We start from the raw sequence: 25,152 nt of genomic DNA, 5'->3' as shown, positions 1-25,152 counted from the left end.
CCAGCCTCAGCCTGCGCCTTGGATGCAGGCTCCTGAGCCCGGCTTCGGCTTTGGGTCTGCGTGAGAGGTGGGTTCAGTCGGTCACCACGTGGAAGTGGGCAGTGAGGAGCAGGGCAGCCTGTGGGCAGTCTGAGAAGGCTGGTTCCCAGCATTGCCAGCAACCTTGACTTGCATCCCAACAGCTTAAACTCCTTGCAACTCCAGCTGCTGCAGCAAGTCATAGCTGCCTCCGACATCTCAGGCTTAGTGACCCCATGGCGTTTGATGATGACCCAGAGGCAGCCTCCTCTCCCACAACCACTGCAGCAGGTGGGGGGAGTACTGGCTGGGGTCCACTGTTCTAGGAATGCCCCCCAGCCCTCACCACTCCCCACACCAGTTCCCAGGAAGCCCAGTTACTTAAGCATTTTCTCATTTTAAGAATTCAGAGATGATGGAGGTCGAGGCAGGAGGATGGTAAGTTCAAAGCCAGCCTCAACAACTTAATGAGACCCTGCCCAAAAATTTAAAATGGGCTGGGATATGGTTCAGTGGTTAAGCACCCTGGGTTCAATCCCTGCCGCCAAAAATAAATAAATAAATAGAATCCAGGGACGTGATCCCTCAGTGGGTCATCTGTGGGTGTGGACTGTCTTATGCCGGGGTCACTGGCAGGAGTGGATCAGATTCTGTGGAGGGGCTTGACCCCTGGGGCCAGAGCCAGCTCCGCCGGCGCTCTGGGCTGCTCCTGCGCCATGCCGCCGCCGTCCAGCAGGGGGCCCACGTGGGCAGCAGAGCTCAGTGGCTGCCCTGGGAGGTACCTGTGGCTCTCCTCACAGAACGCACCTGAGACGTCCCTTTGGCCCCTGGGCCCGCTGGCCGGGGCCTTCCCACAGGCGCAGGCAGGGCTGGTGAGGTCCAGGGACCTCCCCCTGCGGCCCAGCGCCCCCAGGCCCCTCTGGTCCCTACCCACCAGGCTCCAGAGACTCCTCCGAGTCGTCGGGACCAGGCTCCATTTCACAAGTCGCGGCCTCAGAGCCACAGACTGGCCTGCTAGGGGGCCACCCAGGGGTTGCTGGGCTGCAGGCCGTGGACAGTGGCTGGAGGGTGTCCTGGGTTCCCTCCCTGCCCCACCCTTCAGACTGACCCGAAGTCGCTCTCCAGCTTGATGGGGCCGTCTTGGTCACGTGACGGCCTGGCTGCCCGTCACTGGGGCATGTCCTTCTCTGTTGTGGACCCCAGGTGAGAATTCCAGGGCTGGGGCAGGACCACCTGTGGAAGCCAGGAGAGTGGCCTGTGTCCCCCACGAGGGAACCTGAAGCTCACAGCCCTGGCGCTCACAGCTCAGGGCTCACCTCCGGGCTGCGCCACATCTGCAGTCACCTTCTGGTGGCCCCCTGTCGGCTGCACCCTGGGGTTGTCCACCCTGAGGCTGCTGTGTCTGCTGGGGTCACCCTGGCCCTGTTGTTGGCAAGCCCACCTGAGGGCAGTGTCCCCGTCCAGGTGGCCTAGAGCGCAGGAGGTTGGTCCAGAGCAGAGCTGGCCCGGCCTGGCCTGCCTCGACCCCACCGCGTGTTCTGTCGTCTGCGTCTTCCGTGTGGCGTGGCTCTGGAGGGACATTCCCTGGGCACAGAGGACTGCGGGACCCTTGGCTGTTGTCCCACCCAGCGGCGCAGCCAGGCCCCAACCCACTCCTCCCGAGTCCCGTGTCAGCCAGGGGCAGATGAGGGGCTAGAAACGCCGCGTGGGAGCCGCAGCCTGCAGCGTGGAAAGGCCCCGGGGGTGGCACCCTCTCCCGGCTGCGCCTGCTGCCCGCAGTGCTCAGGTGGGGCCCAGCCCTGAAGGACTGTGGTGGACGCAGCCACAGTGGATGTGGCCGAGCCCTGGCGCGCACGGGCGTCCTGGGGCTCTGTCTATCTACACGGCCTGTGGACCTCCAGGAAGGCCTGTGCCTGGGTCGAGGGTCCAGCGGGTCCGTGCCAGGCCCAGTCCACCTGAACACCCACACTCCTGTGCCCGTCGGCTGCGTGGCAGCTGGACATGGCTGGGGCCTTGGGGGGCCACAGTCAGCCAGAGCAGGGGTCCTGGGGTGGGTCTGCCACAAATGGGCTCCGCCCCTGGGAGGGCACCTGAGAGCAGCCACCACCGTGTCCCTGCCAGTCATGTGCTGGGAGGCCCTGTGGGGACCTGGGGTCCAGTGGAGGTCACCATCCTGGGGGGCCCTAAGCCTGGAGGTGGCACCCACTCTGGACTGCCCTTGGTGACAGCTGCTCCCAGCTCTGTGGGGACCTTTGGCCTGAGGACGCCTGCCCGGCCCAGCACCCCCTCAGAAGGCCCTGGGCCATCGTCCTGAGGCGCTGGTATGCACCCAGCCCAGGCCCCCGGGGCCAGCCCAGCACACCCCGCCCGTGCTGGTCCTGACCTGTTGCCGGGCTTAGCTTTTGAGAGTGTGTTCTCGCCCGGCAGGCAGAGTGCTCGGCTGCTGGGTTGCCCTGGAGACAGAACTCCCCACTCCTGCAGCCAGCCTAATTATAGAACCTCAAAGGCAGGCGGCTGCGGGAGGTGCCAGGGTTTCAGCTGAGAGAAGAGCGGCCCACGCCTCCCTGACTGGCTGTGCATGTGGCCACCCAGGGAGGTGGTGGGCTGAGGCCCCGGGGCACGTGCGTCCCCAGCCCTCTGCCCCAGCCGGAGCGCGACCCACCACCAGCAGCCTGTCCACTGTGCGCGAGGTGTTGAAGGAGCCCGGCCAGCGGGGTCCAGAGCCCCGACAGAGGCCCTCCAGCCCACCTGGACTCATCTCCTCCGGGTGGCAGCCTGGGGTTGAGGACTGTCCCCAGAAAGCTCCACACACATCTGTCCATCTCTGTTCACATGCTGCCAGGTCAGGAGCAGGACTGTCCCCTTCCGGGCAGCACCCACGTTGGACAGTGTGACTGGTCTGCATGGCGCAGGCAGTGTGTCCCCATGGGGGGGGGTGCTCAGGCCTCCTCACTCCCTGCGTCTCAGCCTGTAGAGCCAGGGGGACTCCGGCCGTGTCCAGGGCCACCTGCACTTAGGGGACCTTCCAGTGAGTTGTGCCAGGTGTGAGGCTCCCTGGGATCGAGCAGCCACAGCCCTCGGGGGAACGTGGCCTAAGAAAGGTGCTCACCAGGTCAGGACCCCCCACCCCGAGACCTCCTCAGCACTGTCGGTCATCCAGGGAGATGCCAGATGTCACATGGGGTCCCGGCAGCATCTAGGTGGGAGTGCAGGTGTGGAGGGTGAAGGGTGTGGACCGCAGTCACCCCATGCTGACAGGGCAGGCAGCAGGGGCCCAGCCAGGGGCCTCGGGTCCCCGCTGACCCTGGTCTCAGAAAAGCAGTCTGTCGAGGAAAGCGAGGGGCACTGGTGAACAGGAGCCTCCGCCGTCAGCCTGGACAGGCCGGCGGGCAGCAGGCGGGCAGCGTGAGCATGGGAACTGTCCCTGTCACCTTTTGAATATAGAGTCCTGAAGTTATTGCAGAATAAAGTTTCTACATGTTGGTGGGGGGCTGAACTCAGGGGCACTTGACCACTGAGCCACATCCCTCACTCTACTTGAAACAGGGTCTCACGAAGTGACCTCGCATGGTTGCCCAGGCTGGCTCCGAACCTGCCATCCTCCTGCCTCAGCCTCGTGAGCTGCTGGGGTGACAGGCGTGGCGCCACCGTGCCCAGCTAAGGGTGTATTTTTAAAGTGGGGGATGCCTACCGTCACTGTGATTCCCAGCGGTGTCCCAGGTGTGGGTCGACACCCCAGGGGCCCCTCAGTTCTGCCCGCTGGAATCTGTTCATCACTGGGGAGCCAGAGGAGGGAGGGCTGGGCACACCCTGGACTGTCCTGAGAGCCCCTGCGTCCGTCAGGGCATGCCCGAGAAGCACTCCAGACTGTGCCGAGGGAAGGCAAGTCGGAAGGAGCTGGCTCACCTGGGATGGAGGAGAGGGAGTCCAGCGTTGCCGCAGGGGGCCTGGCGGGCTGGCGGCCCAAGACCAGGAAGGAGCCAGTACTGTAGGTCATGTTAACGCCAGGGGGCTGCCCAGATCCCGCTCCGTTCTGGATGAGGCCCGTCCATCTTAGGGAGGGCCACTGGCTCCACTCCAGGTCCACAGATGAAGCCCGCCCTCTTTGTACTTTATTTAGAGGCAGGATCTCACTGAGCTGCTTAGGGCCTCGCCGAATTCTGAGGCCGGCTTTGAACTTGCAGTCTTCTGCCTGGGCCTCCCGAGCAGCTGGGATCACGGGTGTGCACCACCATGCCCGGCTTAAATGAAATACTTATTGAAAGGTCTGGGGCTGTGGCTCAGTGGTTAAGCACCCCTGGGTTCAATCCCCAGACCCCAAATCAACCAACCCATCAATCAAGTCCACAATTTGGGTGTCAATCCCATCCATTCTCACCTTCACAGAAACATCTGAGGCTGTGGCCCAGCCTAGCTGCCCCTTTCCTCTGGGTCCCCATGTGCATCTCTTAAGCCACACCCAGCGATCAGGAGGAGAGGCCAAGGCCATGCTGCCGCCCAGCCTGGCGGGACGTGTGTGCGTGGACCCTCGTGCCTTTGCCTTTTCCAGAGGAGGCCCAGTGCTGGGCCTCCTCAGCCCCTGGCGAGTGGGCCTGGACTCTCCTCTCCAGCCTTCAGGGAATCCCAGCTCTCTGCATTCGGCTCCTCTGTCAGGATGGACTGGGCAGCAGTGTCTGTGCCTATGGCTCTCGGTGGAGCCTCACTGACCTTGAACTGCCACGGGCAGCACCTGTCTGTGAGTGGGGAGTTGAGGGCAGCTGCTGGCGCCTGCAGGGAGCTGGAGTCCCCCAGACTCGGAGCCCTTGTTTCTTTTAACACGGGACATGCTCCCAGGCGCAGCCGCACAGAGACCCCAGGGACCTTGGAGGCCAGGCTCAGCCACACACTGAGACCCCGTCTGCAATCAGAAGGGCTGGGGTGCAGCTCGGTGGCAGAGCGCCACTGGGTCCAGTGCCAGTACCGGCCCACACAGGTGCACCCACAGACCCGAGGCTCACAGATCAGACTGGAGGTGGACTTTTCATAGACCAGAGCCCGGTGTGTTGTCTGGCAAGGCCTCTGTCACAGTGCACCCTGGAGAGCATTCGAGGGCAGCAGTGTGTCCACTGAGGTCTCTTCACCTCTCACGGAGCACCAGGGCCAGGGGGCCCCACCCTGGTCGCCTCTGAAGGCATCAAGGTCTGGCCATGGGGATTGAGTTTCCACCCGACCACAGCCGAACCCTGACCCTCAGGAGGCCAGGTGGAGCTACTTGAGGACCAGTGGAGGGAAGTGTCCACAACCACCGTGGCCTGGCCCCGTTTTTACCTTCAATGGACATTGTTTAGTGTGACGGCACGTGTGCCGAGAACACGTAACTCGTGAACATCCCAAAGCCTAACCATGCCGCGGACTCGCGTGGCCCGGTGCTGTCCCAGAGGCCAGGTCCTGGACTTGGAGTAGGCCAGCCGGCAGCAGGGGCGCCTCCTGCCAAGGCTCTGCACAGCGCCGCCTGCTCCACCATTTCCTGGTCCCGCAGTGCCCTCGGGTTCCCGCAGCCTGGGCTTGGCCAGGTGGACGTGGCCTTGCAGCCGCAGTGCATCACCCTCGAGCAGACTTCCTGGGAGCACTCCAAGAGCTCCAGGTCTGAGGGACCCCGTGTGGCCTCCGGTTCCGCGGGCCGAGCTGGCCTCCGGGGGCCTCCCAGGACGTGCCTGCCCTCCCTTTGCTTTTCCCTGCTCACTCGTGGCTGTCCTCCCGCCTCCTGGCTGGCCACCGCCGGTGCCTACCCCCGGGTGGTGCCCCGGCCCACCGGCTCCCGCTGCAGGGCAGGTGCCACAGGGAGGCGCCACCTGAGGGGTGTGTGTGCCGCAGGAACTTGCTTTCACTCAGGCCGGAGGCTGCAGTGGGCTCCAAGCTGACCCTGGGGCTCAGGGAAGGGCCACCTCTGTCCACGTCCTCAGGTGGTGGGGAGAGCGAGGACACTGATCCCGTTAGATCAGGGCCCCACCCTGGGCCCTCGTTTTCCCCTCGTCATCCCCTTGAGGCCTGGTCCCCTAGTAGAGTTCCCTGGGGCCCAAGCTAGCACATGTGTTTGGGGACAGTCCAGCGCTGTGGTCACGGCGAAGCTAGGCTTCCTTGCTGTGGGTGGCAGGCGCACTGTGCACCCCCGCCACCTGTCACCACTGTACCCCACACCCTGGGGGCTCAGGTCCTCTGTCCTGCCCCCTGTTCTCTGGGGACCCGCTGGTCAGTCTTGGCCTCTGCTGGGTGCTTTAAGCCCCTGCCTCTCTGGAGATGTTAATCGAATCTGAAGGGTCAACACTCAAGGGACAGGCGTGCTGGGTAGAAGGAGCCAGAGGCCAGGTCCCAGTCTGTCCTCGCCACCCAGTCGTTTCCTCCTCGGCGTCTGGTTGTTGGGGCAGGGACCTGTGTTGGGCCAGGCTTCCCCAAGGGGCTTCAGTGGGCAGGGCAGGGCAGGGCTGGGCAGGACGTGTCCAGTCCTCATGGGCAGAGGCCAGTGGGGCTCTCAAGGCTCCTCAGAGCCCGGGGGCAGATGGGCCAGGGGCCACCACTCCCCCTGGCTCGCGCCCCCGGTGGTCCCCAGGCCTTAAGTCCCAGGTGGGTGAAGAGCTGCCACCCGGGCGTCTCATCTGAGGTCGGAACCCTCAGGGGATCAGGTGACACCAGAGTTGGGGGCATGAGAAGCTCTGTGGGGCCTGCCGAGGGGCTGAGCAGGCCCGTTCCTCCCCGGCTCCCAGAGGGGCCTGGCCTCTTGCTCTTGGCCCGTCCCCCATTTCAAGGAGCGAAGCGGGTTGCTGGGACCTGCGTGGCCATTTCCAGCGGGAGCTGAGAGGGGCTGAGAGTGTCCTGCGTGGTCCACTCCCTGTGCTGGGGCACTTCCTCTGGGCTCCTGCAGCTTTGTGGGAGCCCAGAGCTCCATCCTCTGTGGCGCCCCTGGGGTGGTTTCCGCGGGTGTTTTCCCGTGTTTGGGGCGCCTGGGGCCCTGGGCTCTGCCCGCTGCCCACTCCCCACCAGTCTGAATCACTGACCCGTGCGGTAGGTCACTTGCAATCTGCTGGGTTTGGCTCTTTGCCCACCCCCCAATCTCCAGGGGACCTGCCTGGAGTGCTGGGCCTGTGAGTCCAGGTGAGCTGATACCCTGCTCTCTGCCTGCTGGCTGACCGTGGCCTGCAGGGCTCTGCCCACTCAGGCGGCTCTATTTACATACCTCGGCCCATTTGAACGGGGTTCCTGTGGGGAAAGGGCCTGAGTCTCTTGGAGCTGGCTGGAGGGTGGGCGGGGAGGAGGACAGGCCCGGGTGGGGCTGCTGGCCTGCCTGGCAGGATCTGTCTCTGCCCGTGCTGTCCGTGGTCCTGGTCGCGTCCCCCTCATCTGGACGGCCTTCTCTAGCAGTCACGGCTTTGAGAACTGAGCTCCATGTGAGGAGAGGCCGAGGTCACTGGGGAAGCTGTCACTGCAACTCTGGTGTCCCCCAGGCCACCTGGACAGGAGCAGCCTGTCCTCACCCTACCCTGGGTAGGAAGCAGGCGGGCAGCCGTGACCCACCTTTGTGCCTCTCTCCTGTCCTTCCAGAGTCCATCTACCGCCGGGGAGCCAGGAGATGGAGGAAGCTGTACCAGGCCAACGGCCACCTCTTCCAGGCCAAGCGCTTTAACAGGGTGAGTGGCCCTCGCACCTGCTCCTCCCAGGCCCCCGTCCGGAGGGGGGAGGCCAGACTTCTGCCAGCTGGGCTCCTGTCGGCAGGCGGTGGAGAGGTGTCCAGGGCTGTTTTGAGCCCTGGGGGCTCATGGTGTCCCTCAGCCGTCCCTGGTGACCTAATCCCTGATGAGTGCCCAGTGGCTCTGAGGGCCTGGCCTCCTTGTGTCCAGAGTGCACCTGCAAGTCTCCAGGCAGCACCCACCTCCCCTGGGCTCTGTCCCTCCTGTGACCCCAGGTGTCCTCCCCTTGGCCCATCCTCCCTTGTTTCACTGTGCTGTCCTCACGGTGAGGGGCGGTGCCCAGGTGCCTCGATGCCAGAGTGGACGGGTGCACGGATGCCCGTGGGCCAGTGTCCACTGCAGGACTCTGCACAGAGCTCCCTGCAGCCACCTGTGTGTCACCGCCCACTGAGCCCCTCACTTTTCTACCGTTGGTCCCCAGCTGGGTAGCTGCGACCTGGTGACCTCCCACGGCACACACAGAGGCTGTGGTCTTGCTGGCCCAGTTGCCCTCAGGGTTCTCGGAGCCTTATCTGGGGGTCAGGGTTGTGGTGACAGGTGTCCTCAGGCAGGGTGCACCATCTCTGAGCTCTGTCTGCAGACCAGTGCGGTGGTGACGGGTGTCAGGTGGCCACAGGGAGGCTGTTTCGTCATCTGGGCAGCTTTGTCCTGCTCCATCCCATGGCTGCCACCATCGGCACTGACCCTCTCCCCTCTCCTCTGGGGTAGCCCAGGCCAGCCCAGCTCTCAGTGGGTGCTGCCCTGCCCTGGACCTGTCCTCTAGCCTCCAGGAGGTTCTGTGGGCCTGGGTCCCTCCTCCTCCTTGGTCCTCTGGTGTCTCAGGGCCTCTGCCCCTCGAGGCTGACGTGGAGTCCGAGGACAAGGAGGAGATTAGTGCCTAGGGCTGTAGGCCAGGGGACCCGCGGGCCCGCACCCAGAAAGGCCAGCCAGCACTGCCCAGAGTGCCCACGGACTTGCCGGAGGAGGCGGCCTGAGATGGTACCACCTGGAGGTGGGCCTGGAGGGCCCAGCAGCCCCTCCTGGGCAGCCTCCCTCAGGGATGTGCCTGACACGCTGTAGGTTCCTCGTGGCTGTGAATGAGGCTATTCCATGGTGCATAGTGCTCTAGGAACAGGTGGGGACAGGGACTCCACCCTCTCGAGGCTGTGTCCCCGCACTGGCACCCAGTAGGTACAAGCTAGGTGCTGGTTTGTCCTGTGTTGTAATTAGTGAGCAAAGTCACTGGGAGTCCCGGGGCTGCTGGGGACAAGAAGAAACGGGGCACGTCTGCCAGGAAGGAGGCGGCTTTGGGGAGTCCAGGCAGACTCAGGGGGCTGTGGAACACAGATGGTGGAGAGGCTGGTGTCACCGGCGTCACCCAGCAAGAGGCCAGGGAGGTCATCAAGCACCAGGTGCTGCCGCCAGTGGGTGGGGGCCGCAGGGCAGGAGTGATGGGCCCGGGCCGTCTGGGCCGAGCAGCAGGGCGTGCACACGAGGCTGTTCATGAGCCAGGACAGACGGAAAGCCGGCTGCTGCTGCATGCGGAAGTGGAGGTGCCTGGCCAGGACCTGCACCTGCCGCCCCACATCCATTTACAAAGTGGGCAGCGGACCAGCCCCTCGGGGGCCGCAGCTTCTCTCTCCTAAACTTGGGAACCTGCCTGGTTCTGGTGAGAGGAGGCATCTCCAGCAGATGCCCCAGCCCACCATCCCGTATCAGAGGATTCTAGAACCCTTTCCCCGTGCCTGTGTCTGACTGGCTGGTTTTGCCAAGATGAAGCTCACACTCAACCCCAAGACCTGCCAGGGACCCTGGGCAGCACCAAGGGCCCTCACTGCTCTGCAGGGCGGGCTCAGCCCCGTGGCTCCTCGTGAGTCGGCTTCCACTTGGCCTCCCCTGTGGCTTCTGGAAAAAAAGTCACAAGGAGAGAGTTTGCAGTGACAGAGTGGTCCTGAGCATGTGACGTGGGTGGGGTGCGCTGCTCCATGCAGAGCTGGGACCCTCGGGCTGAGCCTTTCCTGTGATGAGGAGGGATCACCCAGCAGCCGTGTGGGTCAGGCACAGGGTGGGGGAGGCCCATGCCCTTTGCTCGCAAAGTGACTTGCAGGTGGCTGGAGGTTAAAAAGGCATCAAAAGAAGCCACAAGGGAGCAGGACGGTGGCTGAGCCCCTCATGAGGCTGAGGCAGGAGGATCGCGTTCAAGGCCAGCTTGGGCAACTCAGTGAGACCCGACCTCAGAACTGGAGGGCTGGAGATGGAGGCTGGGGGCAGCAATTGCCTGTTCCACTCTCGGCCCTGGGTTCGACCCCTGGTACCAGCACTACCCCACCCCACCCCCTGCCCAAAAAACCCCACAAGAAGTGATGCAGATCATAAAGAGGGGACCAGCCAGGGATACTGCAGGTTTCTGTAATTTCCAAACAAATTGAAACAGCCATAGAGAAAAATGTTGATAACAAGAAAAGCCCAGAAGAACAAGAGATCAAGATAGTGAGGTGGTCAGCGATACCAGGCCCCTGTAGCTCAGCTTCCCGGTGACGGCCAGGGTGGAGTGGGCTGTGATGGTCGTGGGCGGCAGATGGAGGTGCAGTGTGGCTGTGAACATCTACAGCTTGAAGGCATTCATGCCTGGGGAGAATGTGTGTGCAGCGGGGGGCACAGACTAGGGCCCTGTTTTGGGGTGCATAGGAAATGTGCGGCCGTGGCTCCTGTATCTGTCCAAAGGGAGGGACGTGCCACCCACAGGTTTGCAAGTACGGAAGATGTGCCCAGTTTCACAGGAGGCACTGGAGTCACTGTGGATGGACGACCCGTGCTTGGGGCTTGAGCCACAGCAGTTGCTGAGTGGCCGGACAGCCCTGTGCTGGTGCACACAGCCCCCCACGCGGCAGGGCCTGCCAGGTAGACTGTCCGAGGACGCAGGCCTTTGTTCTGAGTGGACTGAAGGCCATGTGCTCACTGGGTGGCGAAGGAAACGGGCTCAGAAGATGCCTCTGAGGTGGGCCATCAGGAGTTTGTCCCGGGCTGGGCTGTGGCTCAGTGGTAGAGCACTCACCTAGCACGTGCGAGCGCTGGGTTCCAGATGAGCACCACATAAAAATAAATGAATAAAATAAAGGTATTGTGACCATCTACAACTAAAACTAGATTTTCAAAAAAAGCTTCTCCTGAGCTCTTTGGTCCAAGCCACTGTGATCAGTCAGCAAGCACCTCCTGTACAGGAGCCAGGTTCATGCCTTGGCCTTTGGGATGTGCACCCTGCGACTGTCCATGGGCAAACAAGAGAAGGGCTGGGTTTGGCTTGCAGCTGAGGTTTGCCACTACCCTGCCATCAACATGAAACAGCCCCAGGCACAGGCCCAGAGGACAAGAGGGGTCCTGAGGCTGCCTTAGCATCCACGTGAAGAGGACGAAGGGCTACTGTTCCCAAGGACTTAAAGCATCGAGCTGGGCCTCACACCTGCAGCCCAGATTCATACCCTTAAGTGGGCCCAGCCCAGCAGTGCCCCCAGGTGGCTGGCAGCCGCAAACGCAGTTCTCTTCCAGCCAGCCTCAAAGGATTCCCACAGATGGATGCACCCAGAGTCTGAGCTCCCAATCCAAAACCACACAGGGACCTGGACCTCCAGAGTAAGAGCTGGCGGAAGCCCAGACGGAAGGCTTAGACTGGCTGGAAATGTCAGAATGTGTTCACTGTCTTTAAAAATTAGAATATGTGATTGAAAATATGAGCAAGAAACAAGACTTTATTGATCATTTAATTTGTGTGAATTTATCACAATAGAAACTTGACTCTTTTGGTTTTATCTTATTTTTTAATGGCACATTGTCTGAAATGTCAGTAATTCAAGTGTAGATTTTAAATAAGGGCTGTTGGCACAGCGTTGGCAGCCTCCCGTACAAACCACATGTGGGAGAGGTCAGCAGAGTCTTTGTGAAGGCACCTGGGAGCTGCGAATTCGCCGCTACATGGGATCCAAGCATTGCAGATCACCATGTTAAACGGAGACTTAGAAGAGCTAAGTGCATGGGCTGCGTGGTGGCTCAGTGGTAGAGTGCTTGCCTGGTGTGGGTGAGGCACTGGGGTTGATTCTTGGCACCGCGTATAAATAAACAAAGGTCCATTGACAGCTAAAAATATTAAAAGAAAAGAAAAACTAAGTGCATCTAGCACATTAGATCAAAAACTTGGCCTTTTACTAAAGAGTTCCACAGGTGGTGACTGGTGTCTCTGGGGACTGTAGATGCAGCAGGAAATGGAGACTGGCCTGCATTCGGGAGCTGTGAGACTGTGTGGCCCGGTTGGGGCCCTGCCTCCTGCATGCGCATCAGAGCATTCCAAGGTGCGGCTCCTTCCCTGGTGGGGAACGGTCCCGGAAACATGCGAGGACTTGGAATGATTTTTTTCTGGTACTGAAGTTAAAGGCAGTGGTGTGTGTGTGTGCGTGTGTGTGGACACACACACGTTTTCTTGTCCATGACAAGAACATGGTGGGAGCCCATGTGTGGTGGGCACCGTCCCTGGTGCTGGCCTCGGCCTGCCCGAGCCCTGAGCCCTGGCTTCCTGGGTATGGCTCTTCTCTGATGAGTGCTCCGGGGCCCTGGTGCCAGGGCTCGGTTTTCTTGGGCAGATTCAGTCACCTCAGATGCCTAGGGCAGGAGTGATCTGAGGATCACTGAAGAAGGACATGGTTGAGAGTGATGACCAAGAGCAAAAGCACAAGAAAGTCCAGAGGGGACGGGACGTCCAGGGCCTGTGGACACCACAGACGCACGGGACTAAGCCGGATTCCAAAGAGGTTCCTCCGTGTGCATATTGCGAAATTCAGAACCCATGGGACTGTCACAAGACAAGCGATGATCATCAGCTTCAGGTTGACGAGAGTCACAAAGAAGAAAAGATCTGTTCAAAACTGGAAAATAATGTCAGGTGCCGTGGCCACACATGTCATCCCAATGACTCAGGAGGCTGAGTCCAGGTGACTTACAAGACCTGTCTCAAAATAAGAAATCAAAAGGGCTGGGCTGCAGCTCCGTGGTGGATGGAACCCTGGGTTCCGTGCCCAAGAACCCCCAGGCTTTGGCAGACTGCCCTCCCAGTCAGTGGGCAGTGGCGTCTGGTCGCCTGCAGGCTCACTCCCCAGGTCCTCGCTCCCAGGTGACAGTTTGAAGGAGGGTCAGGGAACCTCTCCCCTGCACTTTGCAGCCTGGACCGCCTGACCAGACCCAGCGGCAGCACTGCAGCCTGAGGCCAGGCAGGCGCCACGCGGTGGGGCCCAGGCCGCTCCGGCCCGGCTCCTGGAAGGGAAGTGGGGGGCTCCTGGCGCCCCAGCGGCGTTTCCTGAGTGAATGTGAAAGGGTGCGGCCCGCTGGGTCCTTGGCTGGGCCCCGTGGCACGGGTGGGCCCCGTGGCACAGCAGGGCTCAGGGGGAGTCGGCCCTGGCCTGACACCTGCCCCTCCCACTGCAGAAAGCGTACTGCGGCCAGTGCAGTGAAAGGATATGGGGCCTCGCCAGGCAGGGCTACAGGTGCGTTCACTGCAAGCTGCTGGTCCATAAGCGCTGCCACGGCCTCGTCCCGCTGACCTGCAGAAGGCTTATGGTGAGTCGGGGCCCAGGCCTGGGAAGGTCAGGGTGGGGGCGAGACCCGGACTCCGGCCTGTGGTCCAGGCTGGCCTTGTGACCCGTCTGTCTTGAGGGGTCGTGGCCCTGTCCCCACCCTAGCCCAATGGGAAGGATTCCTGTGTGTCCCTGTGACGGCCGCCAAGTGTCTGGGACAGGGCCCGGGGCTCCTGGGGACTCCAGTGAGTGCCCTCTGCAGGTGGGTGGGGAGGCCCTCCTGTTGCCAGCTGTGGCTCAGGTCTCCAGGGCTGCCAGGCTGCACCCAGCGCTGGGGCCCAGCCCTGGAGCAGCCGTGAGGGCCTAGGGACCAGGTGGGGGCACCTCCCTCTACAGCTCGTCCCGAGCGCCGGGACTTGAGGAGACCGGGCCCTTGGGCACGCTGTTGACCCATCTTCCACCCCTCGTTCTTCCAGACACCCCGGCTCTGCTGCACCTTGGGAGTGGGCACCAGGGCTGGGCACGAGACCCCAGCCCTGCTGAGGGCCGGTGGTGGTGGCCACGCCCCATCTGGAGGTGTGTGTGGGGACAAGGCTATGGGGCGGCGTGCCCACCCGTCCCAGACACAGGGTACCACAGGCAGGGGTGGGGCAAACACTCCTGGGTCCTTTCAGGCCTGTCTGCCAAAAACCATGACAGTGCCTGGTGACAGTTCCCCCCGAGGTCCACGGTGGCTTATGGACGCCAGCCCAGCCCAGGTGTGGTCAGCCAGAGCTGCACGGGGCCAGGCTGGGAGCCCAGTGGCTCAGGGCTTCATTGTGGTGCCAGCCGTGTGGGACCCCAAGCGCCCTTGGGTGAGGCATGTGATGCGGGGGCGGGTCACCACCCGTGTGAAGCCCTCCGTGTTTTAAGTCACCTCTTCGGGGCACAGTGCTACACCTGTGGTCCTGGCAACTCAGGAGGCGGGGGCAGGAAGACGGCCAGGGCAAGGCCAGCCTGAGAAACTCAGCTCAGTGGAGAGCACCCCGGGGCTCAGTCCCCAGTACCTCGAAATAGTAAAATTAAAGTTAGAAAATAGAAGGCCCGGCCAGGAGGCCGCGGCCCAGGGCCCTGCAGTGTCCTCTGCCTGCTGTCCTGGGCAGCTCGTCTCCTTCCTGAGCGCAGTGCAGCAGCCTGGCCGCCGTGCTGTGGGCGGCACACCCCTGGCACACAGGGCACAGCGGCGGTCGTGGACAGCCACGGTGACGCGCCCGTCTCTCTGGCAGGATTCTGTCATGCCTTCCCAGGAGCCTCCAGTAGCTGAGAAGAGCGACGGCGTGGACATTCCCTCGGAGGAGACCGATGGAAGTAGGCACCCTCTTCTGCTGGCCCGGCTGGGCTCCTCTCTGCCCAGTCTGCCTCCCGCTGCCTCCCTTTCCTGGCCTCCTGGTGCCCAGGGGTCAGCGTGGGCAAGCTGGGTGCCCTCCCTCAGGGCTGGGGAGGCACTGGGGGCCACCTGAGGACCTGGCCAGGCCTGGTTCTTCTGTGCCCTGGGAACCGTGGAGTGAGGACCCTCCCCACGCGGACCTGAGAGCACGTGGTGCTAGGGGCTGGTCTCACGGGAGGGCCTGAGGGGCTGCTGACGGTGGCTGCTGCCCGGCCCTTGGATCTCTGTGTGGGGGTTTCTGGGAAAGGGTGCCCCTGGTTTCCACATCCTAACCAGACTCACCTGCTCAGGAGAGTCTAACCTGACCAGGTGCTCAGCTCCTGAGAGCAGTGAGGTCAGGGCTGCGCAGTGGTGTGTCCACAAACCTTTTTTTTTTTTAATGATAAGAGATTTCAGATCCCAGTTGGGTCGCGGCCCAGCTGTGAACTTGCTCCCCTTGGATAAGAGTCCCCTGGGGAACTTGAAGGATGAAACAAGGCCACAGAACACGAAGCACTTAGTTCAGCACCCCACAAGAAAAAGACTCGTAATAGACAGCTACCTGTGCATCTAGCCATCCATCCACTGCCCACCATCCACCCATCCGTCATCCGCCCAGCCAGCCAGCGCTGAGCTCCTGCCCCTTCTGCGTGGGCCTGTCCTCAGGACCAAGGCTGGAAGGTGTCCCAGACTTGGCAGTGGTTCCTCTCCGGATGTCAGTCTGAGGACCGTGCAGGCGGCGTGTCGGATGGGGAGACGTGAGCACGTCCCTCGTGATGTTGAAAGGGTAGATGCACCAAGCTCCTCTTTTGACTTGGACCGTTGTCAGCCTACACAGAGTGTATCAGGAGCTGACGCCCAGTTCCCAGAGTCCCAGGGAACCCTGTTGGCCTCGGGCTCCCAGGCCCTGTGTTGAGATTCCGTGGTCTGAATGGAACCCAGAAGGCTGCGTTTTCCTAAGACTTTAAGCCGGAGTCCAAAGCTGGGGTCTGGTGTGGCCGCCCTGGCCAGGCCACCACGTCCCCCTGGAGGACCCTGACACCGGGTGATGGCCTTTTTCTCTCCCTTGCTTCTCTAGTTGCGTACATTTCTTCCTCCCGGAAGCATGAGGGCATCAAAGACGATTCTGAGGTGAGTGTCCCCTCGTCCAGAGCCAGGGAGCCGTTTTCTGGGCAGTGGAGGACACTTGGGCAGGAACTAGGTGTGTCGGGGATTGTGGCTGGCCTCAGCTGAGACAGGGCTCTGTGGCGTCCGGGAGAAGGACCTCGTCCTGGGGTCCGGCTGCTGACGCTTGCTCCACGAATCCCTCTCCCCGGGGCGGGCGCCCTGCAGGCTGTGGGGACCCACATCCCGGCCTCAGAGCCAGGCCAGGGCTGGCCTCTGAGCTGCCATTGTCATCCCATCTTATCTGCATGAAGACCTCCTTGTTGCCTCTCCCACCCTCTGGCCTGGCCAGCATTGCGCGGCCCCCTCCTGGGCGTGGACCAGGCGGTGGACGGGCCTCACAGGCAGCCTGGTGAATCATGCAGGGAGAGCTGGGCTCGGCACCCTCCAGGGCGCCCTTCCTAAAGTCACCAGCCACACATGGCCACCCCTGTCATCCCAGCGGCTCAGGAGGCTGAGGCAGGAGGACCGCTGGCCCCGTCTCTGCTACTTAGTGATATCTGGTCCCAAAAAGCGCTGGGGGTATAGCTCAAAAAAAGACAACGGGGACCACTCAGGTCTTCTCATGGCCAGTCTGTCTGGAAAGAACCCGGAGCCCGCTGGGACCACCCCAGACCACCCCCTTCCACCCACAGATGTCTGGCAGGCCGCTCTAGGGCTGCCTGCTGGGGGCGGGGCAGACCTGGGCAGGCACTGGGCTGTCCAGCCTGTATCCCCTGCGGGAGGCCCTGCCTGGTGGGCTGCAATGCCATCCCAGGGTCCAGGGGCACCTGGAGGAGCATTCCTCCCAGCGACCCTGGCAGACACATCCCTCCCCTTCCCTGGGCTCCCTCCCTAGGACCTGAAACCTGTCATCGATGGGGTCGACGGGATCAAGATCTCTCAGGGGCTCGGGCTGCAGGACTTCGACCTCATCAGGGTCATCGGGCGCGGCAGCTACGCCAAGGTCCTCCTGGTGCGGCTGAAGAAGAACGACCAGGTCTACGCCATGAAGGTGGTCAAGAAGGAGCTGGTCCACGACGACGAGGTGGGGGGGCCCCGCTGGGCCGAGGGCAGGGGGCGGGGCCGCGCAATGGGGAACACGTGGGCAGGTGGGGGGGGGTGCACCCTGGGTCCACTCAGGGATGGAGTCTGGACATGGGCTGGGGTCTCTGAGGGGGTGGGGACCGGCTGCGTCTCTGGGCAGGAGGAAGCCGCTGCAGGCCATGGTGAAGGCTGGATTCCGTGAGGGGAGCCGCTGGGCTGAGTCACCGGCTGGCTTGATGTGTCAGCTGCAAGCTCAGAATGGCTGAGTCTGGTGACATGGCAGTGAAGCCGGAGCCGGTCGGGTGGTGAGGGTGGCACTGTCTCTGGGCACATGCTGAGCGGCAGCTCCATGCCAGCTGCTGCTTTTTCTCTCTGTGGTGCTGGGCCACCAGGCCTTGTGACTGCGAGGCACGACTCGGCCGCTGAGCCCGGTCTCAGGCCCTGGTGCCGGTGCTTCTGGGGAGAAGTTAGGACTGATGATTTATTTCTTGAAATCTTGATTTCAACTTCAAGATCTGTTTTGTTTAGTTTTGTACCCAAGATTGAACCCAGAGGCAGTTGACCACTGAGCCGCATCCCCAGCCACTTCTGTGTTTTATTTTGAGACCAGTCTTGCTTGAAATTTGTTGAGTCTGGCTTTGAACTGGCCAGTGAAGTTGTGGTGAAGTGCATGTGACATAGAGCCTGCCATTTAGCCACGTTGAGTTGGATTGTCACATTATGAACGACTGCCTCCATTACCCAGTCCTGAACCTCCCTTCCCCTGCCAGACCTGACCCCACCAAGCTGGGCTGGCATTCCCCTCACATCGGCCCCCCAGCCACCCACCGCGTCCTGTGTGGACTTCTGGTGGCTTCCTGTGCTGGGCATGTCACTGGCCCCTGCTCAGGATCCCCTTGTGGTCGCGTGCATCAGGATGCCCAGTCTGTGGTCCCAAGGCCTCGCTCTGTGCATCTGTCCATCCACGGGCAGAGCTCTCCCACCTTTGGCTGCGGACAGTGGGCGTGCAGTGAGGGCCAGAGTCCCTGAGCTCCCGGGAGGCACGTCTGGGTGGAGTTGCTGGTCACCTGGGATTTGCGCTAACTCCCAAGGACCCGGGGCAGCTTCAGAGTGGGGCACCTGCTCCCAGAGGGCGAGGGCTCCAGTGTCTGCACATGCCCACCTGCTTCTGGCTTCTCGTCCCTTGGTCCTCAAGGGTGTGCAGTGGTGCCTCCCAGTGGCCCAGAGCCTGGGGCTAGCACTGAGGGTCTTCTCCGCCTGTCGGCCTTGGCACCTGAGTGCTCGTTTGGTCTCAGGAGCAGAGGGCAAGGTGCAGGTTCCAAGGAGCTGCTGTCACCCAGCCCCTGCTGCATGCCAGGTGGCCAGTGGCCGCAGAAGGGCTCCCCACCTGGCAGGGCTCGGGGCTCAGAACTGGGGCTGGATTTGAGTCTTTTTTGTTTGTTTTTTTGTATCAGATTGAACCCGGGGCATTTTACCATCCTTTTTATTTTTATTTTTTGTGGGGGGCGGGGGTAGGGTACTGGGGATTGATGTCACAGGCACTCAACCCCTGAGCCACATCCCAGCCCTGTTTGTATTTATTTAGAGACAGGGTCTCAAGATGGTGGTGATTGGTGATGGTGGTGATTGGTGATGGTGGTGATTGGTGATGGTGGGGTGATTGGTGATGGTGGTGGTGACTGGTGATGGTGATGGTGGTGATTGGTGATGGTGGGGTGATTGGTGATGGTGGTGGTGACTGGTGATGGTGATAGTGGTGATTGGTGATGGTGGGGTGATTGGTGATGGTGGGGTGATTGGTGATGGTGGGGTGATTAGTGATGGTGGGGTGATTGGTGATGGTGATGGTGGTGATTGGTGATGGTGGGGTGATTGGTGATGGTGATAGTGGTGATTGGTGATGGTGGTGGTGATTAATGATGGTGGTGATTGGTGATGGTGGGGTGATTGGTGATGGTGGTGATTGGTGGTGGTGGTGGTGATTGGTGGTGGTGGTGGTGATTGGTGATGGTGGGGTGATTGGTGATGGTGGGGTGATTAGTGATGGTGGGGTGATTGGTGATGGTGATAGTGGTGATTGGTGATGGTGGGGTGATTGGTGATGGTGATAGTGGTGATGGTGATGGTGGTGATTGGTGATGGTGGGGTGATTGGTGATGGTGATAGTGGTGATTGGTGATGGTGGTGGTGATTAATGATGGTGGTGATTGGTGATGGTGGGGTGATTGGTGATGGTGGTGATGGTGGTGGTGATTGGTGATGGTGGGGTGATTGGTGATGGTGGTGGTGATTGGTGATAGTGATAGTGGTGATTGGTGATGGTGGGGTGATTGGTGATGGTGGTGGTGATTGGTGATGGTGGTGATTGGTGATGGTGGTGGTGATTGGTGATGGTGGGGTGATTGGTGATGGTGGTGGTGATTGGTGATGGTGATAGTGGTGATTGGTGATGGTGGGGTGATTGGTGATGGTGATAGTGGTGATAGTAGTGATTGGTGATGGTGATGGTGGTGATTGGTGATGGTGGGGTGATTGGTGATGGTGATAGTGGTGATTGGTGATGGTGGGGTGATTGGTAATGGTGATAGTGGTGATAGTGGTGATTGGTGATGGTGATGGTGGTGATTGGTGATGGTGGGGTGATTGGTGATGGTGATAGTGGTGATTGGTGATGGTGGGGTGATTGGTGATGGTAGGGTGATTGGTGATTGGTGATGGTGGTGATTGGTGATGGTGATGGTGATGGTGGGGTGATTGGTGATTGGTGATGGTGGTAATTAGTGATGGTGGTGATTGGTGATGGTGGTGATTGGTGATTGGTGATGGTGGTGATTAGTGATGGTGGTGATTGGTGATGGTGGTGATTGGTGGTGGTGATGGTGGTGATTGGTGATGGTGGTGATTGGTGATGGTGATGGTGGTGATTAGTGTGGTGGTGATTGGTGATGGTGGTGATTAGTGATGGTGGTGATTGGTGATGGTGGTGGTGGTGGTGATGGTGGTGGTGATTGGTGATGGTGGTGGTGATTAGTGATGGTGGTGATTGGTGATGGTGGTGGTGATTGGTGATGGTGGTGATTGGTGGTGGTGATGGTGGTGATTGGTGATTGGTGATGGTGGTGATTGGTGATGGTGATGGTGGTGATTGGTGATGGTGGTGATTGGTGATGGTGATGGTGGTGATTGGTGATTGGTGATGGTGGTGATTGGTGATGGTGGTGGTGATTAATGATGGTGGTGATTGGTGATGGTGGGGTGATTGGTGATGGTGATAGTGGTGATGGTGATAGTGGTGATGGTGATAGTGGTGATTGGTGATGGTGGTGATTGGTGATTGGTGATGGTGGTGATTGGTGGTGGTGGTGGTGATTGGTGATGGTGGGGTGATTGGTGATGGTGGGGTGATTGGTGATGGTGGTGATTGGTGATGGTGATTGGTGGTGATTGTTGATGGTGATGGTGGTGGTGGTGGTGGTGGTGGTGGTGATTGGTGGTGGTGATGGTGGTGGTGGTGGTGGTGATTGGTGGTGGTGGTGGTGGTGGTGAGCTGGGGATGGGTATATGCTAATGGTTGATAGTGATCACAACGAGGGTTGGTGGTATCACAGTAATGATGGTGGGGTGGGTGGTGACTGTGTTGGTGACGTATTTCTTTGGTGGGTGTGTTCTTTTCGTCTATGCATTATCTTCTCAAGAGCAGAGAACAGAGGGTTTTGCTTTGCCTCCGCCTTCTGCAAGACGTGGGTGATGAGTGTTGAGGAGCCTCATTAGCACCCCCTGGTTTCTATTTCAGGATATCGACTGGGTGCAGACAGAGAAGCACGTGTTTGAGCAGGCATCCAGCAACCCCTTCCTCGTCGGCTTACACTCCTGCTTCCAGACAACCAGCAGGTAAGGAAAAAAGGTGTCCTGGAGATTCCACTGACTTTCCACTCGAGCCTCGTGGAAGCCGAGTCCGGCCTAGGTGTCACTGTCCTCCACCTTCTGCCAGTGGCCAGGGCAGGGCATTTGGGTCCTCAGGCTTGCTTTGTGTTCTCCTTGTTGAGTTCCACAGTCGAGCCTGAATTGTGCGATTCCCTTTATGAAACGTGCAGGAAGCGCCCCACAGTGCACCACCATCAGGCCGGGTGCTGGGTGCAGGGGGTCGGAGGTCTCCTCTGCAGGAGCCTCTGGCTGATGGAGGGCTGTCAGTGAGCACCGACGGCCTTGCTCACGAGCTCTGTGCTGTCTGGGATTCTGCTTTTAGATGCCTGAAGGCTCTTGGTCTCGGCATTGAGTGTGTGCTGTTTAGAAGGCGGGCACCGCTGACGGGGACTCGGTGTGTCTGTTTGAAAACTTCTGTCGCGTGCCCATGACCACCTCGGGGTACTGTGCTGTGATTTATTGCACCAAAAGTATAAGGGAAGACTGGCCAAAGAACAGGCCTCCAGGTTCTGGAGGAAGAGAGGCACGGCCTCCCCAGGCTCCCGCAGTGAGCTGGGTGGCTCAGGGCTTTACCAAGGGCCGGCCGTGGAACCCTCCCCCAAGACGTGCCAAAACCCCCAGAGAGGCAGCAGTGTGTGAGAGAGAGAGGGCGGCTTTGCTGTAAAGCGTTGGCCGTGAGACCACGGAGGCTGGGGAGGCTAACGGTGTGGTTTAAAGGCCTGAGAAGCAGGAGCCCCGATGGCTGGAAGACACCCCGGCCCTGCAGGACCCAAGTCCAGCCTTCCTCCACCTCTGCTCTGTGGGGTGTCACACCCACATGGGAAGGGGGCCCCCGCCCAGCTGCGCACTCAGAGGCTGATCTCCTCCAGAGGCCTGTGACCAGCTACCTGGGTGTCTCGTGGCCCAGTCAGCTGACGTAAAACCTCAGCTTGAGGCGGGGTGTGCAGCTGGGCCCAGTGAGCCGCCCTTCCTGTCGGGGAACACGCTACACGTGTGTAGGGGACTGGCCACCCGCTGAGGCTGGCCTCGCCTGCAGGCCTCTCCCCTCACAGCAGACTCAGCCCTGGGTGTGGCCCAGCCCTATGCAGAGGCTCCCTCCGCCCCCACCGTCTCCTCTCAGGGCCTTGTCACCTGCTCACAAAGCGCTGGAGTGAGCTGAGCTCCCGTCCCCCACCCCCTCTGTGGCGCTCCTGTCCTCCCCATCGCCCCAGCTGGGAAATGGGCAGTTGCCCCTCCCGTCCTCACTGGCCGCACCTCCTGAACCCACCTGAGTCTCCCTCCTGCCTGAACCCAGCCCCCCGAGAGGCGTCTCCCTGAGGCTCCCCACGGCTCCGCTCTGCGCCTGGCGCGGCGCCCACCCATGGAGGTACGCCACTCTGAGCTGCCTTTGCCAAAGCTCCTGGTGCCTTTTCCCAGCAAATAAAATCCTCGTTTCCTGTGTGGAGGCCCCGGATCCTGGCCCTCCCTCCCTCTGGCCTTGCCTGCTGGAGCCCGCCTCCCCTCCCACTCCTTCCCAGAGCCCAGCCCCGTCAGTGGTCCCCTGCGAGACCCCCATCGCCCTTGGCCAGTGGCTCCCCATTACGGAACAGTCCTGACCCGTTCCCAGAGGGCGAGACTCCAGAGAGGAGCTTTGTCTCCATTTGTTCCCTGCCTGTAGTGGTAGGGTGCAGATCTAAAAGGGTCCACTGTTCCAGACTCGCTTCCACCAGGTGGCCCAAGGTGTGGCCTCTGCGCCCGGCCTCCAGAGACCTAGGTGTGAGTACTGCGTGTGCAGAACTGGAGCAGAGGAGAGCCTGGGCGGCATCTCCTGTGACCGCAGGGCTCCCTGCCCTGCCCTCCCAGTGGAGGGAGGCCTCGCAGGAGGGAGTGATGTGCACCCCTGACTGCTCACTGAATCTGTCGCCAGCCGGGATCCCCGGACACTGGTGGCCGGGTTTGTCTTTCCCCAGCTGTGTCCCTGTGCCTGCCTCGACCCCTAGGCTGTCTCCCCACAAGGGAGCTGCTCAGGAGCAGCCGTGTCCTGTGCTCTTCGTCCCCAGCTTTGGTTAATTCTGGCCCTTGGTACCCAGCAATGTGTCACATGGAACTTTTTAAAACAGGGAAACTCGCGCTTCTTGTCCAAGTGCAGCGTGATGGTGGCTGGTTTTACGTGACCCACTCGTAGTGAGGGAAGAAGGAGTGAGGCGCCACCTGCGTCAGGAGACCCCTGGGTGATGCAGAGCTGGTATGGGGACCTCCCTCGCAGGTCCACGGCAGCGTCCTAGGCCTCTTAGAGTCAGAGCACACCTCCGGGACCACAGTGGGCAAAGAAGAGAGCCCGCACCAGGCATGGCGGGCAGGCAGGAGGATGGCGAGTTCAAACCCAGCCTCAGTAAAGTGAGGCACTAAGTAACTCAGTGAGATCCTCTCTCTAAAAAAAAATACAAGAAAGGGCTGGGGGTGTGGGGATATAGCCTGGTTGGTAGAGTGCTTTCCGCACACGCACAAGGCCCTGGGTTCAATCCTCAGCACCAGGAACAAAAAAAAAGGGCTGGGATGTGTCTCAGTGGCCGAGTGCCCGAGTTCAGTCCCTGGGAAAACTGGCCAGGGGAGGAGCCGAGCGCCAGGACACTGCTGGACCGTGGTGAGAGTCAGAGACCCTCCTGATCCAGGGGGTCGGCCTGGCAGGCCTGGCCCGACACTGGCTGGGAGGAGCTTCTCGGCTGTGCCCAGCTGCTGCCCCAGCCGCTGAGCATATGGAGGCACCTGAGGACTCACCTGGCTCTTTGGTTCCCCTGAAGCCAGCACGTGTGGCTCTGCCCGGCCTCTTGTGAGGGGCCGGGGAAGCCACGGTCCCCTCCCCAGCAGGATCCCATTTAACAGGAAGCTGACCCAGCAGGGCAGGACACAGGCGCTCCCTGGCCGCTGCCGTGGAACCTGGTAGATAGGGCACACATGGGCTCACCCTCCGCAGAGGAACCTTGGATAGGAAGAAACAGGATCGCTGTCTTTCCTCCCAGGTCCAGTGGCACCGCTCTGCTCGGACGTCCTCCGCGTCACTGAGCAGCTGTATGGAATTCCCAGATCTGTAACCGAGCGCTGGTTCTGCCACGCGGATGCCAACGTTGTGGTTTTTTAATAGGAATGAGCGTCTGTTCACAGGAAGGCCGTACCCCGTATCTAGACAGTCCACCTTGTCCCAGTAGTAGCCAGAATTATTATTGCCACCAAGTCTCCAAAACAGGGAAGCCTCCCGTCAAGCTGCTCCAGGAAAAGAGGGCGACCTACAGACTGCACAGAGGCGATGCTCTCGGCGCAGACCCCTCCCACTCCACCCGGGCCAGGCGGTCTGCACCCTGCCACTCCCTCGGCACAGGGAGCAGGGGCAAGCCTCCACCCCTCCAGGAAGCCCTGTGAGACCCTCGAACACTCTGTCCTGGCCCAGGTGGCTTGGAGTGCTGCCTGCCACCTGGGCAGCTCCAGTGGGGGTAGCCTCTCTCTGGAGCACAGGAGCTTCCCTGGGCTTAGTCACAGGGAGCATCAGGAGGGACAGCAGAGAGCAGGGGGCTCTGGGGCAGCTGGTGACTTTAGTCACCATGCAGAGGAGTGGCAGGAGCTGTCGCCTGTGAGGACCTTGGCTGGGTCTCCCAAGGACAGGCAGAGCAGATGGTGACTGGGCTGCGCAGGCATCGGGGCCACGAGAGGAGGCCTGGGGCTCTCGAGGCGTGGCCAGCTCTCTTGCCGCTGGCCAGCTCGGCCTGGGGGTGAGGAGCGGCCAGGGGGAGCCCCTCCCCAGCAGGGTGCCTGTGGCCTGATGCTGGGATCCTCCTGGCGGCCAGGGGAGCTGGACGAGGCAGGCCCAACAGCCCTCAGGCGGGCAGGGCCGGGAGAGCGCCCAGCCGGAGCAAAGGGGAGGGGTCAGTATGGTAATAACCAGGGGGGGTGGAAAGGAGCAGAGCTGCCAGGTCCAGCCCTCAGGCCACTGCCTTGGAGGGCTGAGGAGGGGGGACATGCTAGGGTCGGTGGGTCCAGGGTTCCCATGCAGCCTCTAGTAACGGGGAGCCAGCCACTACCCCAGTGCCAGGACGGCCCGGGGTCTCCAGGAGCCTGGGAGGGGGCAATCCAGGTGCTTGGGCCGCTGTGCCTGCAGTGAGGCAGAGGAGGGCGGCCTCCGCAGGACCAGCGTGGGGCAGCCCAGCCTCCCTGTGACCCACCTGCTGTGCCCTCTTTATCTGGAATGCTTGCCGTGGTTAGATGCAGCTCAGTCCTTGAGTCCTGGACAGGCTCCAGCTGGTGGACAGGCTTTCCAAAGAGAGAAAGGTGGAGGTACTGGCCAGGGACGCAGGAATTTAGGGGGTTATTTTTGTCAAACATGGGT

General features: G+C 61.2%; 1 protein-coding gene across 6 annotated transcripts in view; it reads left to right on the top strand.

Moving 5' to 3' along the window:
- The window catches only part of PRKCZ (protein kinase C zeta), a 93,048-nt gene that overhangs the window by 55,753 nt on the left and 12,143 nt on the right, over positions 1 to 25,152 (top strand). For all 6 annotated transcript variants that reach the window (XM_081307354.1, XM_081307352.1, XM_081307355.1 and 3 more), the window contains 6 exons: positions 7,594 to 7,679; positions 13,188 to 13,319; positions 14,542 to 14,623; positions 15,760 to 15,812; positions 16,684 to 16,872; positions 20,665 to 20,762. In XM_081307354.1, coding sequence (XP_081163480.1) covers positions 7,594 to 7,679; positions 13,188 to 13,319; positions 14,542 to 14,623; positions 15,760 to 15,812; positions 16,684 to 16,872; positions 20,665 to 20,762 — 640 coding nt within the window. The remainder of the gene's footprint in view (positions 1 to 7,593; positions 7,680 to 13,187; positions 13,320 to 14,541; positions 14,624 to 15,759; positions 15,813 to 16,683; positions 16,873 to 20,664; positions 20,763 to 25,152) is intronic.

Source organism: Spermophilus citellus, assembly GCF_964194105.1.
Source record: "Spermophilus citellus genome assembly, chromosome: 9".
NCBI lineage: Eukaryota > Metazoa > Chordata > Mammalia > Rodentia > Sciuridae > Spermophilus > Spermophilus citellus.
Note: the sequence above shows the minus strand (reverse complement) of the source record. Positions and strands in the feature narration are given on the sequence as shown.